The sequence below is a fragment of the Cavia porcellus genome, unplaced genomic scaffold, assembly GCF_034190915.1.
Source record: "Cavia porcellus strain 051 isolate PalLab524CR breed Dunkin Hartley unplaced genomic scaffold, mCavPor4.1 scaffold_7, whole genome shotgun sequence".
Taxonomy (NCBI): domain Eukaryota; kingdom Metazoa; phylum Chordata; class Mammalia; order Rodentia; family Caviidae; genus Cavia; species Cavia porcellus.
The window spans coordinates 94,344,228-94,367,738 of record NW_026947490.1 but is presented as its reverse complement, the minus strand read 5'-3'; the positions used below and the strand labels follow the sequence as shown (position 1 = coordinate 94,367,738).

Below are 23,511 nucleotides of genomic sequence, written 5' to 3'. Positions count from 1 at the left end.
TTGGTATTGAACTCATGACTGCACACTTGCAAGGCAGGCACTTATGCTGCTGAACTAAATCCCCGGCCTGATTAAGGCTGTATTGAGACTAAATCACTTCTCATTTATTTAAGGAGCTGGGTCCACAGTGCTTCGAGCAGATGGACTTGGGAGTTCTGAGTCCTGGAAGCTTGAGAAAAGGTGTGATGGAGGGAGGCTCAGCTGCGGGTGCTGGAACATTTCTTGTAACCACCATCTACTGAGAAGGGAACTCCAAAAGGTAGCTGATGCTCAGAATGAGCTGGGTTTTTTCTGACCAGAAGTTAAGGCATATTACAGATAAAAAGCTCTCTAGTGTCTTCTGGACTGGCTCAGTGACATTCGATCTAAGCTTTCTCCTTTTAAGCATTCGTATAGCTCACTATTCTGGGGTACAACCTTCCTTTCTAGACCAGAATATTACCCTGGAATCCTAGTTACATTAGAAACCCTTTGCCATGTGCCTGTTACTTCATTCCTCTTTGCTGGCCTTGTCTCATTATCTTCTCTAAGAGAAGGCATCTCTCTCTCTCTCTCTCTCTCTCTCTCTCTCTCTCTCTCACACACACACACAGAGAGAGAGAAATTAGCTTGTACCTACCTATGGGTCTGAAATTGATTTCATTTCCTCCAAGACAAAAAAAAACCCCCCAAAAACCTAGAAATGTGCCTATAAACTCCCATGGTGCTGTATATCCTACATATTGATTTGTGGGGAATTTTAGGCATTACTTCTGTGTAGGGCTTTGATTTAATTAAGGAAAATGCCAATAAAAGGTGACTTGTTCAGTGTTGCGTGCTCCTCAAATGACTGCTAAACCTCAGCCTAGCAGTATGAACTTTGGCTGCTGGACTTGGGCTTATAGCAATTATCAACCTTCCATGTCATGTTTCATTACACAGGCCAGGCCTGGCCACAAGTGTTCTCAAGATCTGTACCTTTCAAGACAAAAAGACATCATTTGCAAAGTAAAAACTGATTTATAGTCGTAACTGTTATACTCTGATCTTACTGGGCTTCATTTTGAAAAATTATTACCGTAATGGTTCTGTAAAATTTAGGAGCATAAGCAGCATGATTCGGCACATTTACGACACTGGTGTTCTGGTTTTCCTAACTCTACTGTTACATGCTGGCAGCACTTCAAATTCTTGGGACAGATGTTTAAGTGAATTTAAAGAAGAAACAGTAAAAACAAAGGATCAGACAGTTTTAAGTGTTCAAGTTTCAGAAGGAACATTTTTTTGTTAGAATTCATTGTGCCTTTCCCCTGGAGACAGGTTAGTTTTGGAACGTCCATGAACAGACTCCTCCTCACCACCTAAAGCTTGGGTCCTCGGTTATGCCATCACAGTCCCGCGTCTCACACCAACGATGCCCAGGTTCTGCCGAGTTCATTTTAAATGCACAAGTAGAAAATCTACCTCCTAGGTTAAGGTCTGATGGGGGAAAGTGGGATGCAGGGATTCCTTACCCAAGCTACTGTTAGCTGCTAAAGCAACTCTGATGCCATCATGGACAGTGTCCTGGAACCCACTTCCCAGGGTTTCCCACCCGCCGGGGGCTGAGTTCGCACACACAGAGGCATGAACTAGGAAGAAATGTCTGAAATCTTATCACTCACGTCCTCCCACAAAATGAAGTCTGAAAAGTCAGCAGATCTTACCCTACACTTTGTTAGTCTGAATTGCCTTTCTTGAAGGACACAGCTCTTATAGCAGTATCTTATACTGTTGAGTCATGAGACCCAGATCATTGCCATCCATCAGATCACACTAGAATAGTCCCCTCCCCGGAGGTGGGGAACATTAGGGCATCATGACGGTGCTACTGCAAACAGAACAGGGGGGGCCCTTCACTCAAGACACCAGACAAGCGTTGGTAAAGCACGACCATTTATATTTAATTTACATTTTGACAATTAGCACATAAATAACAATGTAAACCAGTACGTAAACATAAGATAGTTGTTGGTCTAGCAAAGTAAAAAGTCAATAACTTTGGTCAGTTTTAAGTAGAGGAAAAAAAAATAAAACCACTGTAGATTGTGGGCTCAATATTCACATGTAAGAGGCCTCGGAAAGACAGATAGATGGTAAGAGAAACAGGAAATAACTATAAAAAACTTTCAGGGGATTCAAGAACACATGGGAATAAAAAGCCTTTGGTGTCAGTGTGAGGCTCTGGGTTACTTACAGTTAAGTACGCTTGCCAAACACTGATACATCAAAGCCACCTCTCAGGCTGGGCACAGCTCCTGGCAGAGTGCTTACCTGGCACGAGAGGCCTGGGGTGGAGTCCTAGAAAGGGTGACGGAGACTGGCAGTCCTGATAGCTACGCGAACAGGGAAGTAAGGCTCTTGTGTTTCCCTGGATGACTTAAAAATTGTCCTTCTCTTTGAAAGCTGACATCAGCGGATGTGAACAAACTGTTGACTACATAAAACAGGCTGAACAGTGCTGTGCCAGGATGTGGGAAGGAGGGAGGGAAAGACAGTGCAGTGGTGGAGAAACAGGTCTTTATTTCTGTGACCACATAATCAATACGACAGAATAGAAACCCAGCCGTTTGTCTCCGATGATCCTTCATGACAAAAACGGATGGACGGATCTCCTCCTCCTTGGTCATTATGTGGTCCTCACCTCTGCAAGTCTCTAGTAGTGACAGACAGGGAGGGACCCAAGCACTGATCTCATTGTGAGGTCTTCAAGTGTTAATGAAGCAGAGTTTCAGAAAGAGAATTGTTTGTTTGCTTGGTTTTTTTGTTTGTTTGTTTGTTTTTTGCTCTTAGAAAAGTAGGTTCTTTTACATGGCTTGGCTCACAATTTAAGTGGTTATAAATATATTATATATACACATGGTATAGTGGTATAAATACACTTATAAATATACATCACCCTTTGCTACACCTTGAATGCCAACAGGTAATCTTTGGGCTTAGCAAAGTAAAGACAGAATAACAGCTACCTTTCTGGAGCACACTGGGCTTCTCCTCTAGAGTAGCAAATCACTAGATAAGACATCACTTCTGGCACTACAGGACATACTGAATGAGGTAATTGTTGTTGAACAATTTTGCAATGCCCATTCATCTTCCATTAAATTAACCATAAAATGTAAAAACACAAAATACTGAGGAAAATCTGAATCTTACAGAAAAAAATACAATTGACGTGTTTGGGATAGGAATGTTCATTACCCGCTTTTACCCTAACGTGACCAGAATACCCGTTTTTTCTGTTTACTTTTGTAAGTGTGGCCTGAGCCTACCTCAAATCCTTCCTGATAAGAGTGCCACATCTGTGCAATTTTGACATAAAAATACAAAAACTGACCAAAAGAACCCCATTGAACTCAAGCCCCCAAATTGCATACGTACAAAACCACCTGTGCTTTGGGAAAATTTCTCAGTGGTTTTAAACATGGCATTTTTATCATATTCACATTTTCAGAGAATACATTAGGATTCAAAAGTCATGTGGCCACTCAGCAGGTCCTATGGCTCTGGGGCTGGTGTTGTGTGGGAGGACACTACTTTCTTGGAGAAACAGTGATGTTGGCAAATCTTTCCTGTCACCTGGTAAAATTGTGGTTAGAAAAAAAATATGAACTATCAACACAAATATTTATGATTCCTTTTCTTGTCCCTTCTACTCCAGTTGCTGGGTAATTCTGCACATACACTCTCAAGTTATACAACGCTGTTCAAATGATACAGTCCTATAAATTAACACATCAACTGCCTGACTCGGCAATACCGAAATCTCACTTCAAACCATTATTATAGAGAAGCTGACCGAAATAATGCATCAGTCTACTAAGTCTTAGGTACTTAAAAAGATGTGCAGAAGTTTCTACAAAGAATGGCCACAAGACAGAAATATGCTTGGATTCAAATTACAAGGAATCTTTCCAGTCATTGTAAACTTCCTTAATTATTGCCTTTTGAATGATAAATTGTATAATAAATTATGAAGGATTATCATTGAAAAAATAATTATGGTTAGTCAATAGTCTTAGTAATGGGAAAGCTATGCAAACATATCCACACAAATATTCAAAATACACAGGTTCAAATATATAGACATGGGTGTAAATAAGTATATATAATATGTATATATATGTATATATATATATATATGTTTATCAAGAGAGTGAGTTTTTGTCTCATTTATACCCTGAGATTTCAGTAACTTTGGAGTCCTTCAATTCCAGAGGGGGAGGGAAGAGCTTTGCAGATCTGGAATCACGCACCAGCAATTCGCTGCAGGCACCCTGACTCGCCAAGTCATCACTTAAACACTTGTCTCCCGCAACGCTTAAGGATCCATGGGTTCAACTGTCTCTTGCTTGACCTTGACAGGCACCAGAGGTAGTGGGCTGCTGTGAGGCAGCTTTATGAGGGACAGATCTGATGACTCATACAGGCCACACCCTGAGGCCAGGAGTCCATTCCCCACGTTTCTTTGCAAAGATGCTTTCAGGCCACTTTCTTCTTTCTCTTTTCTGACCATGGCCAGAATTTCTTTCTCCACCACTGAGGTCACATCAATGTTGTCCTCCATGTCCTCAAGCCGGTCAGCATTGTCGCTAATGTCAAACTTCTCAATTTCTTCATTGATTCGGGTCAAGTCCTCCAAGGGCAGCCCACTGGCGGGGGCCACAGGGCAGTTCCCCTTCAGGTGGACCCTGAGGCTGCAGAGATGGATGTAGCTCTTGTGGCACTGGGCACACTTGTGGGGCCGCTCCCGGGTGTGTAGCCGCTTGTGCAGCTTCAGGTGCACAAACTGGGTAAACTTGGCAGGGCACACCTTGCACTGGTAAGGTTTCTCTCCTGAGTGGAGTCGGAGGTGGGTCTTGAGATTGCTGGTGCTGCTAAATCGCTTGTGGCAGACCTGTGGTGTGGGGCCGAGAAGGGAGACAGAAGACCAAAAGATTAAGAGTTGCCACAAGAGGAGCAAGCCACAGGCCAACTGCCAACAACCCACGGGGTGCTATTAAGCAAAAGGGGACGTGGGCACACTGCACAGGAGGTGCGGTTAATGTCTCCTGCCATTTTCCCATGCACTGGACGCCGGCTGTGTCATCAATGCAGCCCACCGGTGGCTACCAAGTACCACTCAGCCCCTCAGTGCCTGCGGCCCACAGCCGAGCAGGGCGGCCACATTAGTTTAAACCAGGGCTACATGCCAAGAGAAGGCAACGCCACAGACATCTTCTACAAAGACAAGTTCCACTCAGAAAACACTTCCCACCTGACACTCATGTGGCTTCTCTCCCGTGTGAACCAGGTAGTGTTTCTGCAGGTGGGCAAGCTGTGTAAAGCCCTTGTTGCAAGTCTGACACTTGAAAGGCCGTTCTCCACTGTGGACTCTCAGGTGGACCTGGGAAGAAGGCGCGCGTGTTAGCTTTGCCTGCAAGCTGCCCGAGACCTTGGTCTGCTCAGAGACTCGGGCGTTTCTGACACAGACATCTTAAGGAAAGCATTGCAAGACAAAAGTCTTTTAAAGAGAACAAGGATCCAGGGTTTTCAAAATGCCATTTTGCTTGAACTAAAAGAATAAAACTTGCTGGCTACCAGGGACTTTTTGTTGACTGTCTAAGCCCAAACCCCACATTTTTTATTACACAGAAGAAACCCTGGGTAAGCTGTCCAAGCAACTTGTCCAAAGCCCCCGAGCTGGCAGTGGCAAAAGCAAAGTAGCACCCACATTAACAGGGCCCCGCCAGGTCTCTCTGATCTGTGGGCAGGGAGCTAAGCACACGCACGATGGGTCTCAGGGGCAGCAGGCTGTTCTGCAGACGCCTACCTTCAGATTTGAGAGCTGGCCGAAAGTCTTGGCGCACACGTTGCACTCGTACTTAATCTTGCCGTTCTGCTTCTTCAGAGGGTAGGGCAGTGTCTTGTAGCCAGTCATGTTTCTTTTGTTTTTAATGAGATTCATGGCTTCGTCACTGCTGGGGGTGGCCATCACCGCTGAGGTAGCATTGGGTTGTACCACGTGCTCTGCCGTGGCAGCTGTGCCCGCCGTTGGAGACCCGCTCGGGGGGCTACACGTCTTGTCCTTCATGCTGGCGGCTGCCCCGGTAGGGGAAAAGGCACTGCGGAGTGCTGGGACAAACACGTCCCTGGGATGCTCAGGAGAGAGCAGCCTCCGGGCTCCATCGGAGGGCAGGGAGCTGGGGAATGAAGCTGGGCTGAGGACGGGGTGAGGCAGGCTGCCCCCGCTCAGGAGGTTACCGTACACCGGGTACAGCCTAGGGAACAGGCTGAAGTTGTTGATGCCGTTCACGTTACCCACCGCACTCAAGCCATTGCAATTCATGCTGTAGGGGGGTAGCAGAAACTTGGGGTAGTGAGCGTTGTACGGGGGGATGAAAGCCGGTGGCAGGTGGGGAGGGGGTGGGTATCCGGGGTAAGAGCCCAGACCTTCAGTGCTATAGGGGGCATTCAAGTAGGTGTAGGAGTCCCGATGGTCTTGAGAGCCAGGAGTCAGTGGTGACACTGTGTCCCCTGGGCTCCGATGAGGGCTACAGCTCTTCAGGCTTTGGTCAGGGCTGCTTCGTGCTGTGGGACTTGGAGTCGTGGAGGACGGAATGGGAGAGTGAGTGATGTAAGTCGGCTTCTCCATCCCATAGGCTTTCAAAAAGTCTTCTGGCAGAGGGGCCCGGATGGGGTACACGACCCGAGGGTAAAAGGGCATATCGGGGCTCCGGTTTTTCCTGAAGTCATCCATGTCCTTTTCTGAAGCAAGGGGTGAAATGTTAGAACAGTACAAGTCCTTCCCTTTGGAGGGGTTGGAGTCCAATTTCAGGATTTCTTTTACGCTGTACTCTCTCTTTGGGACATTCTTTGGACAGAGCTCAGTTTTTTCAGCACTTGGTTGCTTTGGGTTGCTGTTCTGCGTTTGGGCTGTAATAAAGAAAGGGCCGTCACTCAGGGCTACAGAGAACTGAAGGGCATCACAAAACTGCTCTAGAGAGCCCGGAGCACCCGCTGGCAACACAAACCGCAGGCACCTGCCTCCTGAGGCCTCTCCCGCTCACAGGGCTCTGGGTCACCCACTCCGGCCCGCCGAGTGCTGCTGCATTTCCTCCTCAGCAAAAGGGAGCCGCCACTACGGCAGCACAGCCAGAGCACTCTGTGCCAGCTGGATGGTCATGTTTCCCTTAGTGCAAGTTAAAGGACGGAAAGGTGCCGTTCGGGGTAGAACAAGGTAGCATTCGTTAAAATAGCGTGGAAAAATCCTGGGGTGGGGATTGTCACAGGTTAGTAAGTCATTCGGGTGTTCACAGTTGACATAAAGGAAATCAGCACACCCTGCAAACTAGATGTGAAAGATTAAAGGCTCTGAAAGATTACGGCTCATCTCAAGTACTAAACAGTCATCATTTTCAACTTGATTCTCATTAAATATGAATTTGATGAAGCCCTGTTCAAACCACCTGTGCCAAACAGATTATGGATATGGAAGCCAGCCTTTATGCCTGATAGGGAGGTGGGGAGCACAAACATGTCACCACGGTTCTTGTCTAACCAGGCTCCCAGAAAACGCTGTCCCTTGGACTCACGAGGCCTGACAGTCACTTCTGCCAAACCACAACAGGTATTCCCTGCGCCAGTTCAATTACTGACAGCACTAAAGAAAACATATGCCGACTCACAAAACAGCCAACAGGGAAGCACTGCTTCCTAAAGACAGCATCTCTCACTTGGTAAACAGACTGTTTAGGAACAGGAGCACTGGGGGCAGTTCCAGACTCTCCAGGTCACTGCAGGCCTGTCACAGAGCAAAGGAAGCCTGTGGGGACACCTGGAGGGTGGTCACTCAGGCCAGCACACCTTCCTCACTCAGGATGCGGACAGTACTGGCCACTTGGTGTGAGGATGCCTGGAACAGCCTGAGCCCCGGAGGATGTGGAAGGGTCCGAGGGGACCCTGTGCACAAGGACATCCCTGCTTGGCTCAACTGAGAAAGGACTCCAGACTTGTCACTTGACAGGTCCAGAGATGAAGCGTGCAGAACTCCAGAATAAACCTTTCAAATTCATTATCCAGGCTGACAGGCTGGAGGGATTCAATTCCAGCTGGAGAGCCCCTCAGAGAATGTTATCTCCTGCTGGCTGTTATCAGCTACTCCTGGGCGAGCCAGAAGTCCCAGAATAAACACTGGAGCAACACTCTCAGGGAAGATGCTGATGGGCCAGTGATGGAAAGCTTGTGGAGGGAGAGATTTTTGAAGCCACTAAACCAAAATAAATACCCCCTTATCAGGCCAGTATCAGTCTTTCAGTGAGGCCCAGCAGGCAGGAAGTTCAAATTGTCACTTTTGTTTTTTAAACTGAAATGGTAAAGGAAAAGAAAGACCCCTAAGCTGAAACCTGAAAGGCAGAACATTTTAGGACCACAGGGAGGAATTTCATGGGGGGGGGGGTGTTTAGAAGCACGCTCAGGTGGAAAAGAAAAAGACACCACCGAGAAACAAGAGCCTTCGGCCATCATTTTGTGTCATTTTATGTGGAAATCTACATCTAAATCTCTTCATTGGTTCAATAGTCTGCGTCCCTAAAATTCAACAAATGAGAGCCATAAGTGTACGTTTTAAGCCTAGGCACAAGGCTGTTGTCCTTTTTTAGCCTTGCTTTTTAAAGCACATTATTCAGCTAAGAAGTGATACAAAGCTAACAATTGGGTCAATAAAAAGTAAATTTTAGATTGCTTATGCAACAGCACCTGGTCAAATCCACAATACACATTTGCTACCTCTGAGAGCTTCGGAAAAAGTTCTGTACTTTATTCTAAAAGAGCGTCAGTGTAAAACATTAGCTTCTCTAAAATGTTCTACAGGTAAAGGTTATGGAGTTTATACAAAGATCATTTTTAAAAGATTGTCCTGTAGCAGCTGAGTAATCAGGGAAGCTAGTGTCATTTCTGACTCTCCCACTCAGTGGCAGCTTGAGTTAACATGAAAAAGAAAATCAAGATCTGTTTTTGTTCTTAAATCTTAAATGGCTGTAGGCGGATGGAGTCATTTCAAGAGTGAACTGCTGCTGAAGGCTCTGAATGGCTTAATTATGCCGACTCACATTTTCGATCTATAATAAGATCCCAAGACTACCAGAGAGAACCTAGAAGTTCTGCAGTAGGCAAAACAAAGTCTGTTTTCAACTGAAACTGAGAAAGCAGATTAACACTGAGAAGTCTATAATTTGGTCAACTGTTTTCTAGATGGGTTAGATAGATAGCAAAAAAAAGGAGGGGTAGGGGCTTATATAGTTCTTTAACTCTGTTTTTTTTATTTAAAAAAATTCCATTTGTGATTTCTAGCCACTTACTTTTCTTGAACTGAGTCTGCCTCCCGTCCCTTCCCTTCAGTTCTGTCGATGGACCCAAACTGACACAGAGCTCTTCAGACTTGGGCACAAGTCTCTACTATGCTGTAAACACAGCCAGCCAACAACACAACTTACTTATATGAAGGCACAATCTGCCTCTTAGGCCTGATGAAATAGTGGAAATTTTCCTGATCAGAGTCTCAATCATCAGTTGCCACACCTAAGACAACTGGTTTCACAATCAGCAGCAGACGTCCTGTACGGGTTATTGTTAGCTCTTTTGTTTTTTAAAATCATGAATACTAGATAATGAAAAGGTACCTGAAAAAGCTAAGCTACCATTTAGAAAAAAATTCTGCACAAATAAAAGGTGCTATGGAACAAGATGAAGAAACAAAAGTGTCACTTCAAACTAGATATGAAAATTGCTTTTGGAGACCAAGAATAAATACTTGAATAAATGATTAAATTCCAGGCATGTAAGGAGACCTTCCTGAGGAAGCGCATGCTGGGTTGAGAAGTTAGGGGAAGCGGTGCCTCTTTCTATGACACCCTGATCAAATGGGAGTTCCACAGAAACTTGATTGTGCCTGTGTGCCTGTCACCACCAAGCCCTTAGTGATGGGCTGGGCACTCACAGAGGCTGGAGCAGCAAAATGGCTCCTGGGGTGCTCAGGCCTAGAGCTGTGCCAGTCTCGGAGAGACAAAGGAGCAGAACCATCTCCTACCCCCTAACCCGCCTCAGTGAGACGGGTGACACCCATAGCATGCGCATATGATGCTGGGGTAGAAAGTTGGTTTGGTTGGTTCTCATATTCCCCAAGATCTTTCCAGAAATATAAGGATACATTACGGGTGTATGGAGGGAGGAGCCTGGACACGATCCTATGGGATTCTCCTGGGTCGGTCCTGATCTCTTGAACCACAGATTTTCAGATAGCTATAAATACAGCTTTCAGAGCCTAAGGTGGATGGAGCAAACTGACAAGCACAGAAAGAACACCCAACTGCTGGATGGCTGGGTCACATATGACTGGATAAATAACTGGCTTGTTAACCTGTTCTCAAGCCGAAGTCAAAATTCCAGCCTATGTTAAAATTAGGAAATATCCCGAAGGTCTCAAAGGTGCAAATGTGAACTAAAAGAATTTAGCCTTCAGATAAAGCAAGTGTGATACCACAGTAAAAACTGATGGGTCTTGAGTAAAGGACACTGGGAATTTTTTAAGTCTGAGAGACCAGCAAGAAGACAAAAGTTATTCTAAACCTTTCAGCATTTAGTTTTAACTTCTGACCTGAAAGTAATTCACTTTAAAAACTGCTGTAAAATTAAGCCAGCTAACCAAAAACATGTAATCATAGTTAACACTGAGGTGAGCATTTCACATTAATTCTTAAATTGTTCATAGAAATCACTTGAGAATGATTAAAATGAGGGAGCTCTTTTCAGAGAGGTCATGACAGCAATTTTAACCAAATAAAAAAGTAAAAGCTTATAAACCTAAGGAACTGAGAATGTGTCAAGATAAGGTGATAGGTGGTTACTGTAACACTGATTAGGAGATCAGATTAATTAGTTTTACCATAAGGAAGGAAGCAAAGATATGAAATCTTTAGGGTTATTCATTTAGAATATCTGAAAAGCTATGACAGAGTTTCTCTAGAAACAGTCTTAGAATATTCCACATCAGACTGTGACTGAATAGTCAAAATGTACATCACTACAATATTTAAATTATATTTGAAGCACCCACAGACTACCCCACCGAGAGGAATATCCTGCATTCTTGGCATGTCTGGACCAATCTCCACTGTATTCCCAACTGCTCCCTTTTCTGGGTAAATAATAATGCATTTTTTTTTTCTGGTAATGTTCTGGATTAAATACTTGAAGCAGCTCTCTGTTTATTTTTTAATGGTCAAGTTTCCTAATAGGGAAGGTGGACTCAAAGTTTTTTCCTCTTCCTCGTCCCCAGTTTAAGCCACCTACTTAGTGCAACAGATGATGATGAAGCCATATAATTAACCAACATGTTATTAGCTCACAGGGGCAGAACTGACATTACCAGCATTGAAAAATTTTTTGTTCTGTAATCCACTTACTGAGATTAAGCATTGTGAGCTCTCCAGGATAAGGGTACTGTAGCCTTTCTGCAAAGTCCCGACAATACCACACAAGAAGTTCCTGGTTGGCAGGGATGGGCTTAATAGTGTAGAAGTAGATGTTCATCCCGTTCTGACACGCAGCCAGGTTTTGCTCCCCACACGCAACCAGGTTTTGCTCCCGGACAGAGTATGCTGGATTCACGTAGCGCATCCAGTTGCTTTTCTCCTCATTAAAGCCATCAATGAAGTGGTGAAGCTCCCCTCGGGAATAAATCTGTCCAGAAGAGAAGACAGACAGACGTGGTGTAAAGGAGGCCTGCCTAGAGCAACGCAAAAGCTTTCCCAGCGCCTCTCAGAAAACACACAGCCCAATGGAACGTGTGATTTCTGCTCCCCTAGTGCCTGGCTAGAAAAGAATCAAATCAATTAGGCCACAGGAGTCTTGAGTCAGCAGAAACCAGGGCGGAAACAGCTCAGGCGCCTTCTCGTCAGTTACCTTTTCCATTTCAGTTTGTCATCTTTTAATGTTCAGGGAAAAAGAATAGAAGACTGAAACACAATTGCATGTAAGGAGCAGCCTCAAACTGATGAAACCACCAGAGTACTAACTTTGCTTTGGCAGCGACTGGCAAATGGGCGTTGCTAGAGCTTCAGTTCCGATTGTGCTGACTTTTAGTGCTTTGAGTCACTGGGCAGGAGATCAGGCCGGCAGACTACGTCAAACTGAGGCTCAGCTTTTTCTATGGCCTCTGTACTTGCTGTTTCCTACACCCCCGCCCAAGGCTTAGACTATGCAAACATCCTCCACCCCCAACCCTTGAGTCCTAAAGTAACACTTGTTCATATAAATACTTGGAACCGTGCCTTTTTGTGGAAACTCTGGGTGGGGCAAAGGTGAGCTGCTCCTGCCATAACAAAGTGCACCCCGGGAGCGAGGCCAGAGCTTGACAGTCTGGGTCCTGAGAAGTCACTTTTCCTCTTGATAAACATGTTCAGACTTGTGCTTCTCTTTCAGGAAAGAGGAGGAGAGAGAGATCACCTTTATCTGGGAGGAGGTTGGCTAAGACACTAATGCCTGCCTTGGAAGTTTTGGAAAGAGAATGCAAAGAAACCTGTTTGATTCTTCAAATGCAGAGCGTAAAGGAGAACTGAGTTCAACCTCAAATAACTAACTATCCCAGGTTTACTCAGGGAACTCGATAAAGAGGCAGAGGTAGGAGGAGAAACAATTAAAACACGCCAACTATGCGGTGAGCCCTCCTTATTTTCCGCAGAAAGCTTACTCTCTCTTTCCTGTTAAGAGGATGCACCACCTTTTCTCCAGACTAAAGCTTTTCCCTTCTACATAATTAGTACCTGGTCATGGGCAGCTGCGGCTCCAGGTGCAGGTGAGGGACTGGTCCAGAGCAGAGCTTTCGCTATAGCAGGTTACTACTGCTTAGTCACTCATGCCTGTATTAGTCTACAAGTTGCTTCTGAATTTCAAACGTTATCAGAAATAAAAAGGAACTCTGTCCCTTTAACACAGGCAGTAAACACCAGAATCACTTTCTTTTAAGAGTAACTTCCTGTAAATTGTGAAGGGGGAAATACATGTGGCTTCATCAAAGCAGCTTGTGAGAGCTTTTGCGGTGTGTTTTGTTAAGAGAAAATGGAACGAGGCTGGGTGAATTCAGCTATCAAGAGGGGTTTTCAAGTTTGTTTACTCTGATGTGCAAACTTCCAGGAACACGGGGTTCCATCACTCTGATGCTCTTTGTGCGGCAGGCGGAAACTGCTTTCTAAAGGTGCGGGTATGTTGATTCCAATCCGCTTTCCACAGGCTACAGTTTACTGTATCCTCGTTTAAAAACAGAACCCTCCGATGCCATGAAGTCATTCACACACCCACAAGAAAATAAAACAATGCATGTGTAAAATGAACGCTGCTGCTATCACCGCACTGCATTTCCATCTATTATCAAGAAGAATAAAACATGCTGACTCACAGTACAGTTACAAGAAATGTCACTGGTTTCTCAACTGGAACATCCCTCCCCTTTGCCTGTGTAACTTTCATGAGACCTTTTCTTTCCTCACAACAGATGTTCATACGTCTGCCAGCAAAATCAGGATGTGTTCAATAATACGTGAGAAGTTATCTCCCACAATACCCTCTGCACAGGAATGACAGCTGATTCAAAGAAATCCTCAAGGGAAGTCTTTCAGTTACTTATAATGAATCATTAAATGCAACAGGGACCTCGGACAGTGATGAGAGATTAGGAGCTTCGGATCCTTTTTTTCCAAGTGACAACATACTCGTTGAGACATACACTGGACTGTCATAGTTCAGACATTGGACTCCTAGGTTATTGTACCTCTGCGGCTCTCGTATAAGAAGTATTTATTTGCAATACTTTTCCATTGTAAATCACGGAATGGATGCATTTTAAGCATGATTATGTAACATTAAATAGAGAGCACACACTTAGTAGTGAATCTATAGCTCTTCTCTTTAGCTTGGAAGAGGAGATTCTTCAGGTCAGATCTTCTGGCTGGATGTTATAGGAAAGCTGCTCATTTGGAATGATGGTAACTATTTCCTTATACTATGGGAGTAACTTACATACTGTCAAATTTAATAGTTTTATGATACAGATAGATTTAAGGAAGACCAGCCCTGTGGTCCCTCTCGGTTTCCCTAGCCCATGTTCCACCACCCTTCCTCAATCACATTTCTTTTCAAGACAGTCCATTTATGAGAACTCTTCCATTCAATTAAAGTTAACTCAGCAAGAAATCAAGAAGAGGTGAAATGTGAGGCTTAGTGACTCATTACTACTTCCTTGCAGAGAAATGCAAATAAACCTACCACCCTTGAAGCAAGTAACAAACTGTTTCCTCTCCTCACAAAGCTCTAATGAGTTGCAAAAAATAAGACTCACCTATTGGCCACCGCTCTAGTCACTAATGACCTACAAACTGTATTTCCTGGGATGAACATTCAGCAGTTTTATCATACTTGCTCAGAATTCTCTGTTTCCATGGGACCCTGAATACTTGTCAGTGAGCCATTTCGGTGAATCCCAGAGTTTCTCGGCACGGGTTGATAAAGAAAACAACCTTGTTTCATCTAGCTCCAATGTTTCCCAATACTGAGAGTTTCAAGAAAGTTTTTCCTGACTTACCCGCCAAAAATAATTCCTGTTGGCATTCTTGGGAACTGTATCACTGGTGTAGATTTCACCTATTAGGGGACCAAATCGTGTTCCCTTTGGTATATATTCTTTACTCGTCACGCCAATAACCTAAAATGGGTAAAACATATACACCAATTACTTTTACTGTGAAGTGTGAACCAATGTTATCTCAGTGAACTGAGTCCTCAAGCGGTCATACAATCAACAATGTAGAGCCACAGTAAGATGCTCACATAATTAACAGCAAATTTCACCTTTAAGGAAGAATACCTGAAAGGCTAGGCTCACGAGAAGCAGATACTCAACCAAGCATTGAAACAGTCTAGAGAATTATGACTGAGGGTTCTTTACTTTTGTTATTTTTCATGTTTGTCAGAGGATAAATATTCTGTTTTAAAAGAATAAAACTGCAGAGTTAATGGTTAAGATTAGGCCATTTCAGCTTCCTATTTCTCATTCTCCCTCAAACCATAAACATAGTGTACTTGAGGGGAATCAAATAGTTTTAATCTCAGAAACCAAAATAATGCCTTTAGTTGTTCCACAAAGACTGAGGGAACCCAAAACCGCTTTTTTTCATTTTGGATGAGTCCCACCCTGATGCCCACTGCTTGTAAGTTTTCTTTAATAGGAGAGGAACTTCAGTCCTCTCTAGGGTCTTCTAGTCGGCTGTGGTCAAAAGGCCTCCTTTGAAATGGAATTTATACTGAGGCGAGCTGGGGGTTCTAAGAGCCTGTGGGTTCTAAGATCTGAGGAAATGACTTTCTTATACTGCATCATGCATTTTGATTTTGCAGGGCTAAACAAACACGTTAACTATGTCAGTTCCTCCTTGATCGTAAATGTCTCTTGCATGGCTTAAAAAAATAAAATCACCAATCACGAATCAGGAAGTAGTGCATCACTATTCAAAAGAACTCTCTGAGTAGTCCAGTCTACAAATTACTTAGTAAATACCTTACAGAAATGGACCAAAGTATGGGAGGGGGTTAAAAAGGTCAGTGTTCATTTCCAGTTTTTACTATCCTGGTCTTATTCTTGTGTAAATGTACACCTCAAAGAGCAAGTGCAAATCTGTGAGTCAACAAATGTTCACAGTGGAATCTAAGGCTCTGGTTATGATACACAGAACACAATTATTGCCGTGCATCTCATCAGGAATGTAACTGCTGTGTAAATAGATATGCAATAATGCACACCTATATGGTTGTGCCAGACTAATCTTATATATGTTTCTTTTTTTTTGTCTTTTTCATTTTTATCGGTACCAGGGATCAAACTCATGACCGCCTGCTTGCAAGGCAGGTGCTTATGCCGTTGAGCTAAATCCCCAGCCCCTATATAAGTTTCTTATCAGCAAACGATTTTTTTCAGAAATAGTTTAGCATTCAATGTACAACTGAATGGAACAGCTCAGACTGAAAAGGGAAAAAAAATTCCTACCCTAATTTAAAAGTTGAAACAAGGTCGGTGAGCTACAGTGTTATTTTTGGTTCTTTGTAAGTTTCTGGCAAAGAGCTGAAAGAAATAAGATGATGTTCTCTTCCTCTGCCTTCATTTATATCTCCCGAAGAGTTTATTATTGGTACATTTCAGCAGTACGACAACTGTGGACAGAGCACCTTAAGAGAAATCTCAAGATACAATATTTAAAGCTTAAATAGGCGATTATTTAGGGGCACACTGCCTTGGACATATTAATGAACCTAATTTGGAAAACTCATGGAATTGACACAAAATAACTACATATCAGTATTTAATATCTCATAATATTAAAATGACAAACAGGAAAAACAAATAGACGATTTGTTGGTGAGCCAATAATTAGTAGTTGATATTTTCAACACATCCACCTTAAAGCAGTAATTTTAAGAAAGGTACTCAACTGGTCCATCAACTTTGTTAAAATTATAGTCTCCTGCAGACAGTGTCTTGGGAGTCAGAGCTTGATTACCAGCACGGAGTAGGACATCAAGGTCATGGTCTTCCTGTCAATTGCCATTCTTCTACAGAATGGCCTTAATCTTTGGTCACTAATTTTACACTAAGGGAACACATATTTTCTTGTGGCCAAGAAGTCAGCTAGAATCCTGTCTCTACAACAAGGGAACCTGGAGAAGTCATGAGCCATCTAACACCTACTAAGCACAACTATGGATTGGCCTAGGCAACGAAACAGAACCTGAAACTCCTACTAGGTACAGAGCTGCAGGGTATAAACCAACATCTTGAGATGAACAGAGCCCTAAATCACAGAATTTTGAAGTTTAAGCCTTCCTGTGCTTATGACCCTTGTATATAGTCCAAGTACCACACTCTAATAAATCCACAATAAACACTTTCTAAATTGATGTCTGAGATATTATTCAAAGAGAATGTAAAAGTTACAATTTTTATGGTACTTGGCAAGGCAACTCCAGTGGGGATAGGAGCCTGAATTAAAACAAGCCATAGTGGTCCCTCTGGAAGACCTAAATGTGTGTTTTAGTCAACATCAACTCCCTGACCATCACTTTAACGTTTTGCCCTTGGAGCGAGTAAACAACATGACAGAATCGGGCAGTGCCATAGACCTGAGTGCTAAAAATGGCTAATTCAGAATGTATCCATGTAACTCAGGAAAGAAACTTCAGTGGAACTGACCAGGGTCCTAAAGGATTACTGTTATGTGGCTTCTATAAACCCATGGGGCTCCCTCATGGCCATGCTTCATGGGCCCCCACCCGAGCGCACTTTATTTGCTGAACAGATTCCTTTGCCACCTGGGCACACCTGTCTCTGTCAGAGGCCTGGGTGTGGAATACACTCAGATACACGCAATCTGCATAGAAAAACCAAGGCTTCTTCCCCATTTTTTGGAAAGCAAAGGAGATTCTGCAATTCAAGATAGCTCGGCAAAGTTTGATTGAGGGTAAGGACAGTGGTCTTTCTGTTTTAAAAGCAAATTGCCCCTTCAGAGGGTGTGCAGATACACACAGAGCCGTGCATTTTAAACAGAAACATTCAGATCTGAATGTGATCTGAACACCCTCACTTCAAATTGCATTAAAACCATTTTAATAACTACTATCTCTTTCCTCTTCCTGAATCCCGTCCCACAAAAATGACTCATTCGATTAAAATTCTGTTTTGACTATAAGGACATTCGCCTCGAGAGGACTAGAACTTTATAATGGATTAAGACTTCAACCTATAATTCACCCCACTTTTAGCAGAAGTGGAGTGGGCTGGGAGATAGCTCAGTGAAAGAGCACTTAACTAACATGCTTTTAAAGTCCTGGCTTCGATCTTACCAACACCCCCATACACGCACACATCGATGCTAAAAGGAGTGAATGGAACACAGATTTTTGGGGGAAAGGTTTCCTTCTTTATTATCTGCATATTGGTGGTAATTCCACAGCACATCATCTCCCAAACAAAACAGCTCATGGAGGAAATTGCATGGACACAGTTACAGGCTGCTTAGTTAACAATGGACTTCAGTCAGAGTAGACACCAATCTGTCTGATGTTGATCAGCCTCAGCTTCACTCGGGGCAGACTCAGTGAGGAGCCAAGCACCTCAGGGGGCAGCAACCTGGCTGAGGGGAGAGACTGGTACAAACCGCTGCTTCAAATATTAATGTTGAAATTGATTTTTCTCTAAAGTATTCATAGATTAATATTTTAGGGTGGGGGAAAATCCCCATAAAAGAATAACCCATCAGTTAAAGAAGGTTTTGAATAAGATGTCTATATTTGGTTCTACATTCTGGAAATAGGAAGTAAGAACAGCCTTAGTAAAGGTGCAAAACGATTCTAAATCTAAAAATGAAGGTCAAGATCAGAAATACGGTTTGTATGTTTTGTTTTTAAACTAAGGGAAAAAAAGGTGCTGACACATAGCACAAATTCATAATGAAAAATGGTCTTGTGAAAAAAAAAAATCCCCAGTATGTCAGCACAACAGTACATAACATCACGTCTTCTATTCTTTAAATGAAAACATTTTTAAAAGGGCAAGAGAAATCAGCTAGGTAAAATCTACATGCTGAAAGTTCCCTCCTATTTCCACAGCTTGTGGCACCTAAAAGAGCTAAGTGAAGAATACTAGCGTGGTCATGTCATCAATCCGGAATGCTTCTGTCCTGGAACTGTTTTGTAAGCTTTCATATCACCAATGGCTCAATTCTACCAGCCTCTTTCGACACCAAAAGGGAGCTGTCCTTTCCCAAAGTTCAAAAAGAGAGGCAACAGGTACCAATTTCAGAGTAGGCTTGGACACGACAGGTCAGTTTTCTGGCTGCTTTTGTGATTAGATATATTAAGAGGCAGTATCTCCTACTCAGAGAGTTTCAGTTCAATAATAGATGGGGACTGGATCTAAGAACTCTGCCTTCTATGTCAGTTTTCAAGGATCTTGGTCGCTTAACATACGGAAACAGGAAGTTACACATTTAGAAGGGGAAAAAAAGCTTAATAAAGGATCAGGCTGAAATATGTTAAGACGATAAATAAAACCACAGTGACACCAAGAGGGGCCGATGTAACATAATCCAGAAGCACTTGTTGGAGGAGTCAGGAGAACTTTGCTCCAAGTCCTGCATCTGGAGCTAGCTATAGCCTCTGGGTAAGTGACTATCTCTCTGAACCTTGGACTGAATGATCTAAAAGCATAAGGAATCATCCATGATTTTCTATAGAACAATGAAAATTGAAAAACATCAGCCAAGTAAACCAAGGAAAAGAACATTATATACAGTAAAAAACCAGATGACCCACAGAATGGAGATTTCTCTTTCAGTCCCAATGGTCTGAATGGACCACCTAACACAAATGAACCTTGGGAATAGACCAATGGTTGGTCAAAAATCTGATATGGGAAAAAAGCACACTACACCTTTTAAAGCCACGGCCAAACCTTAAGAACCCAAATAAATGCTACATTGATACTGAGAGCCACATATTAAAGAGACTTTCTATGAGAAGAGCATTGCTTTCAGGAAGAGGTATAATTAAGGCTGACCTCTGAGGTTAAATTTTTGGTAACATTCATGTACAAATACAATTTAAATTTTCCTTTTTAAAAAATCTGCCACTGCTCTCCCAGCAGAAAAAAAAATAGTTGAACTTTAATGAAGCTCAAAGCGGAATTGCTCTATTTAATTTTAGACAGCTGTGTCTACCCCCTCACCAAAAACATTGAACTCAGACACACAAACAGGAAAGAGACAAAGTGTTTCCCAAACAGCCTCCGGATTCCTTCAAACGCTTTTCCTTAGGGAAAGGAGGAAAGTGACTGGACAGGGCTGTAAAGAATAGTCCCAGCAGCAAATCCTGAACTTTTAGAACAAATGAGCCCCTTTCTCACACTTTCTGAAGGCACAGAGCTGACAGTGGCGGTGGGAAGCTGCTGAGGGGTAGATGGCTTTCACCTCGACCAGCAGTGACTTCCAGAGAGCAACTGCAGCAGCCAAATTCTCAAAACAAGAGGTGGTTCTGCCAGTTATTCACTGCTAAACATCACGCCTCGCTATAATTGTTATAAAAGGGTAAACACAAATCAGCGGCTCATTCCAAGTTTAGGATTTCAGCCCCTTTGAAACAACAAAGAGTGTACCCACTTCAGAGGCCAATGAGGACTCAGCTGGCCAACCCAGCCAGCGCAAAGGAGCTGCCCCGGATAAACAGTGGTTGGTGAAGTCATCGGACAGAGGACACTTTTACATGACCCTCTTCTCAATTTATGCCATCACTTCAGTTCATAAACACGTCAAGGTTTTGAGAATAATTTTGGAACCCAGCTAATAAAGCTGGCTCGTTAAAAAGAATAAAGCCATCTAATGACCAAATGGAAACAAAAGAAACATTAAAATTTTTTTTCTAAGAAAAAGTCTCCTCCCTTGAAAGAACGGAGGGCCAGAACATGCAGTTTTTTCCAAAGCTCACTGACAGCATGGCCCACCTAACAAGCCTGTTTTTCTAAAACACAGTTTGCCAAAAGATTTAACTGTTTGCTAATTAGTATGGAACAGTTTGAAGGCTGGAGGAAATGAGAAAGCACTGACTTAGGGAAAGAGAAAGCCAGGGAAGAAGGTGATCAATTATTTGTATTTGAAGATTGTTGTAGTTCTTAGGACAGGCTGTAGAGAAGTTCTGAAGGCAAGCAGGGCGCCAACCTGTTTCCCCCGCAGTAAGCCAAGGCTCACTCACCTCTTTGTTGGTGGCATATTTGAAAAGCAGGTTCCTAGGTAAGGATGCTTCTGCTTGAACCGAGGTCCCTCCATCGGCCCCGGAGTCCCAGGGGTGGTCATGCACGATGTAGGTACATTTCTCTTCAAACTCAGCCTCTGTCAACTGAGTCATATCTGCATCCTCCGTGTCCATTTTCATGGTCTTCTCGGTCCCCTCTGCCAACCCCTGAACCTTCACAGAGCTGGGGTTACACTGGGGGGCAGCCTGGAAGAGAAGGAGAGGCCTTCAGTCCGCACTGTCCTGCCATTCCCTGGCTCACTCCAGCAGGCTGTGACTAATCCCGCAGTCTGCAGACTTGAAAAGCAGATGGGCAGTGCTGGGCACAGTTGAGTAAGAGCCCAAACGCGTATGAAGTAGATGCCTTTATCTCCAGCTTTAAAATACTACTCTGAAGTTTAAAAAAAAAAGCGTGGCAACCTCACTGGGAGAAAAGCGGAGAAGAAACACCTCTGAGCTACCCTGGTTTTAGCTCTCAGGACAGAAAGCTGTTGTGGGCCACGTCCTGTGTCCCAGAGTGCCTGGGGTCACGGCCTCCAGACCCTCGGCGCTGTGGAAAAGCTGCCTCAGAAAAGTGTCACAAACAAGGAGAGGAAGAGGAAGGAGTTCTGTCTGCTTCTGAATGAAGCTAAAAATGGAAAGCGCGTGTGGTGTGGTGCAGCGGCGGAACCCAGCCTGCCTTTTCCAAATGGGGAAGACCAAGCTTTCCCACCAGCTCCCACACAAAACAACTTTCAAAACAACTGCCCCCCACCCGCCTGCCCTTTCATCCTCGCTCTGGAAGATGAAAAGGGATGCATCCTGCTAGCATCACTGAGCTGCACCCTTTCTGAGATCTTTCAGACCACAGGAAAAGAGGCGGAAAAGAGGCAGAAAAATGGGTAAAGGGGGAAACACCCTGCAGTTTGTTTTGATCGGGGGCACTGCACGCCAAACTGAAAAGGCAAAATCCAAACATAAAACCACTCAGTAGAAATCCCTGAGGAGAATTCCTTGAGGAGCCCTCAGCTACAAATAGCACTTTCCATTTAAATCTGAAAGTGTGCGGATTCCCAGAAGCCACTGGTGTGCTGCAGTTTACTGTAACTAAAGTTATAACAAACTTAGAGGACTCAAGGGAGCAAGCGCTGATTCCACTGAAGTTGGGGTGTTCCTGAAAAATCTACCGTCACACGCAGGAAAGGTGCTTTCCCGAGAGAAGAGTACACACTCTGCAATGTATTCGCACTTAAGGTGTTTGACAGAGTACAAATAAGGGTACCATTTCCACAGAAGAACGTGAGCTTCTTAAAATATAAACAGATCAAGGGAGTCTCTTTCAAGGAGGTTTGTATTTTCAGATATGGTTTTTGTTTAAAAAAAAGCGAAATTCAAAATTGTCTTTATCCTAATGACCACTTAAACTAGTTTATTTCCAACGTGTAGTCATGATGCCTCCCAGATGTTAAAATAAACTAAAATTGAAAATTTAAGTTAAGCCGGAGTAGTTACTTTCTTCGTCGGAGGGTGGGGGGTAGGGGCAGGACCCTCTGCGGAAATTCAATGTACTGACAATTCCTTCTCGAATGTAAAGGGTTAATGATTCACACGGAAAAAGTCTTATAGAAGCCGGACAGCAGTAAATGCAAGAAAGTAGAAGCATTTCTTGTTTCTACCGCCACTACATCAAAGGGGAAGAAAAAGAGTAAAAGGAAAGAAAAAGTTTTCAGGTCCATTAAAAAAAAAAAAGTCACCCTAGAAACCCAAAGGCAGCCGCGCTCCTTACCGAGGTCGTCCCCGCGCGCTTTTCCGAGCAGAGCCCCAACCTCCGCGGCGGGCCGGCTCATCCCGACCCCGTCCGCATTCTCCGCGCCCCCGGAGGCTGAGCCGCGCCGCCGCGCTCCGCTCCCTGCTGGCCGCCGCCGCCCGGCGCGGGCTCCCGGTCCCCGGCGCGCCGACAGGTGCTGCAGCCCTTGCGGCTCGGCGGTACTGGCGGCCGAGCGCCGCAGCAGCGTCTGGGTCCCCCGCGCGGCGGCTCTCTCCCCTCCCCGCGGCCGCCCCGCGCTAATGAGCCGCGCGTCTGATTCACCCGCCGGCCGGGGGCGTGGCCACTACCTGCCGGGCGCGCGCGGCCAGGGCTTTTCCCGGCCTCCCTCCCTCCCTCCCTCCCGCCGGCGATTGCGACACGCGCGGCCGGCTCCTTCCCACTCGGCCGGCCGCCGGCCCGCGCATTGTATGCTGAGCGCCCGATCGCCCGCTTCCTGGGCGGCGGACGGGGGCGCACGCTCCGGAGGCCCCGAGGGGACCGAGGCCTGGCGCGGCCCTCCCCGAACCCAGGGCCGGTGCGGGCACAGGCCTCAGTGCGGAGGGCCAGCCGAGCGGCTCCGCAGCCCACGCAGTGCGCGGTGGCCGTCTCGTGCCCGAGTGATCGTCCGTGAAATAACGCCAACACCACCCCAACTGTAAAATTTCCTTTCTCCTGCTAACTGCATACATTCAAATTTGCTAGCGCATACTTCCTTCTTGAAGCTGGTCGCTAAACGGGCGAATGGGGGAAAAGTGTTAATCCTCCAGATTTTTTTTTGTTTTGTTTTGTTTAGGTTCTTTGCCTGTCCTCCTCCAACCCTGAGCAGTCTCCTGAAGAATGGAAGTAAA

At 44.5% G+C, this 23,511-nt stretch overlaps 1 protein-coding gene across 2 annotated transcripts; it reads right to left on the bottom strand.

The window, feature by feature from the left end:
• Positions 1 to 1,901: 1,901 nt before the first annotated feature.
• Positions 1,902 to 22,887, bottom strand: Prdm1 (PR/SET domain 1). 2 transcript variants are annotated; one of them, XM_003466006.5, is made up of 7 exons: positions 22,643 to 22,887; positions 20,839 to 21,084; positions 14,633 to 14,752; positions 11,460 to 11,736; positions 5,831 to 6,933; positions 5,276 to 5,404; positions 1,902 to 4,915 (listed from the first exon to the last, which is right to left on the bottom strand). In XM_003466006.5, exons 2-7 carry the CDS (start codon positions 21,016 to 21,018, stop codon positions 4,340 to 4,342), a joined length of 2,385 nt encoding a protein of 794 aa, XP_003466054.3. In that variant the 5' UTR covers positions 21,019 to 21,084; positions 22,643 to 22,887; the 3' UTR covers positions 1,902 to 4,339. The 2 variants fall into 2 exon arrangements, with proteins under 2 accessions (XP_003466054.3, XP_063110019.1); XM_063253949.1 differs by lacking the exon at positions 5,276 to 5,404.
• Between the last annotated feature and the right edge of the window lie 624 nt (positions 22,888 to 23,511).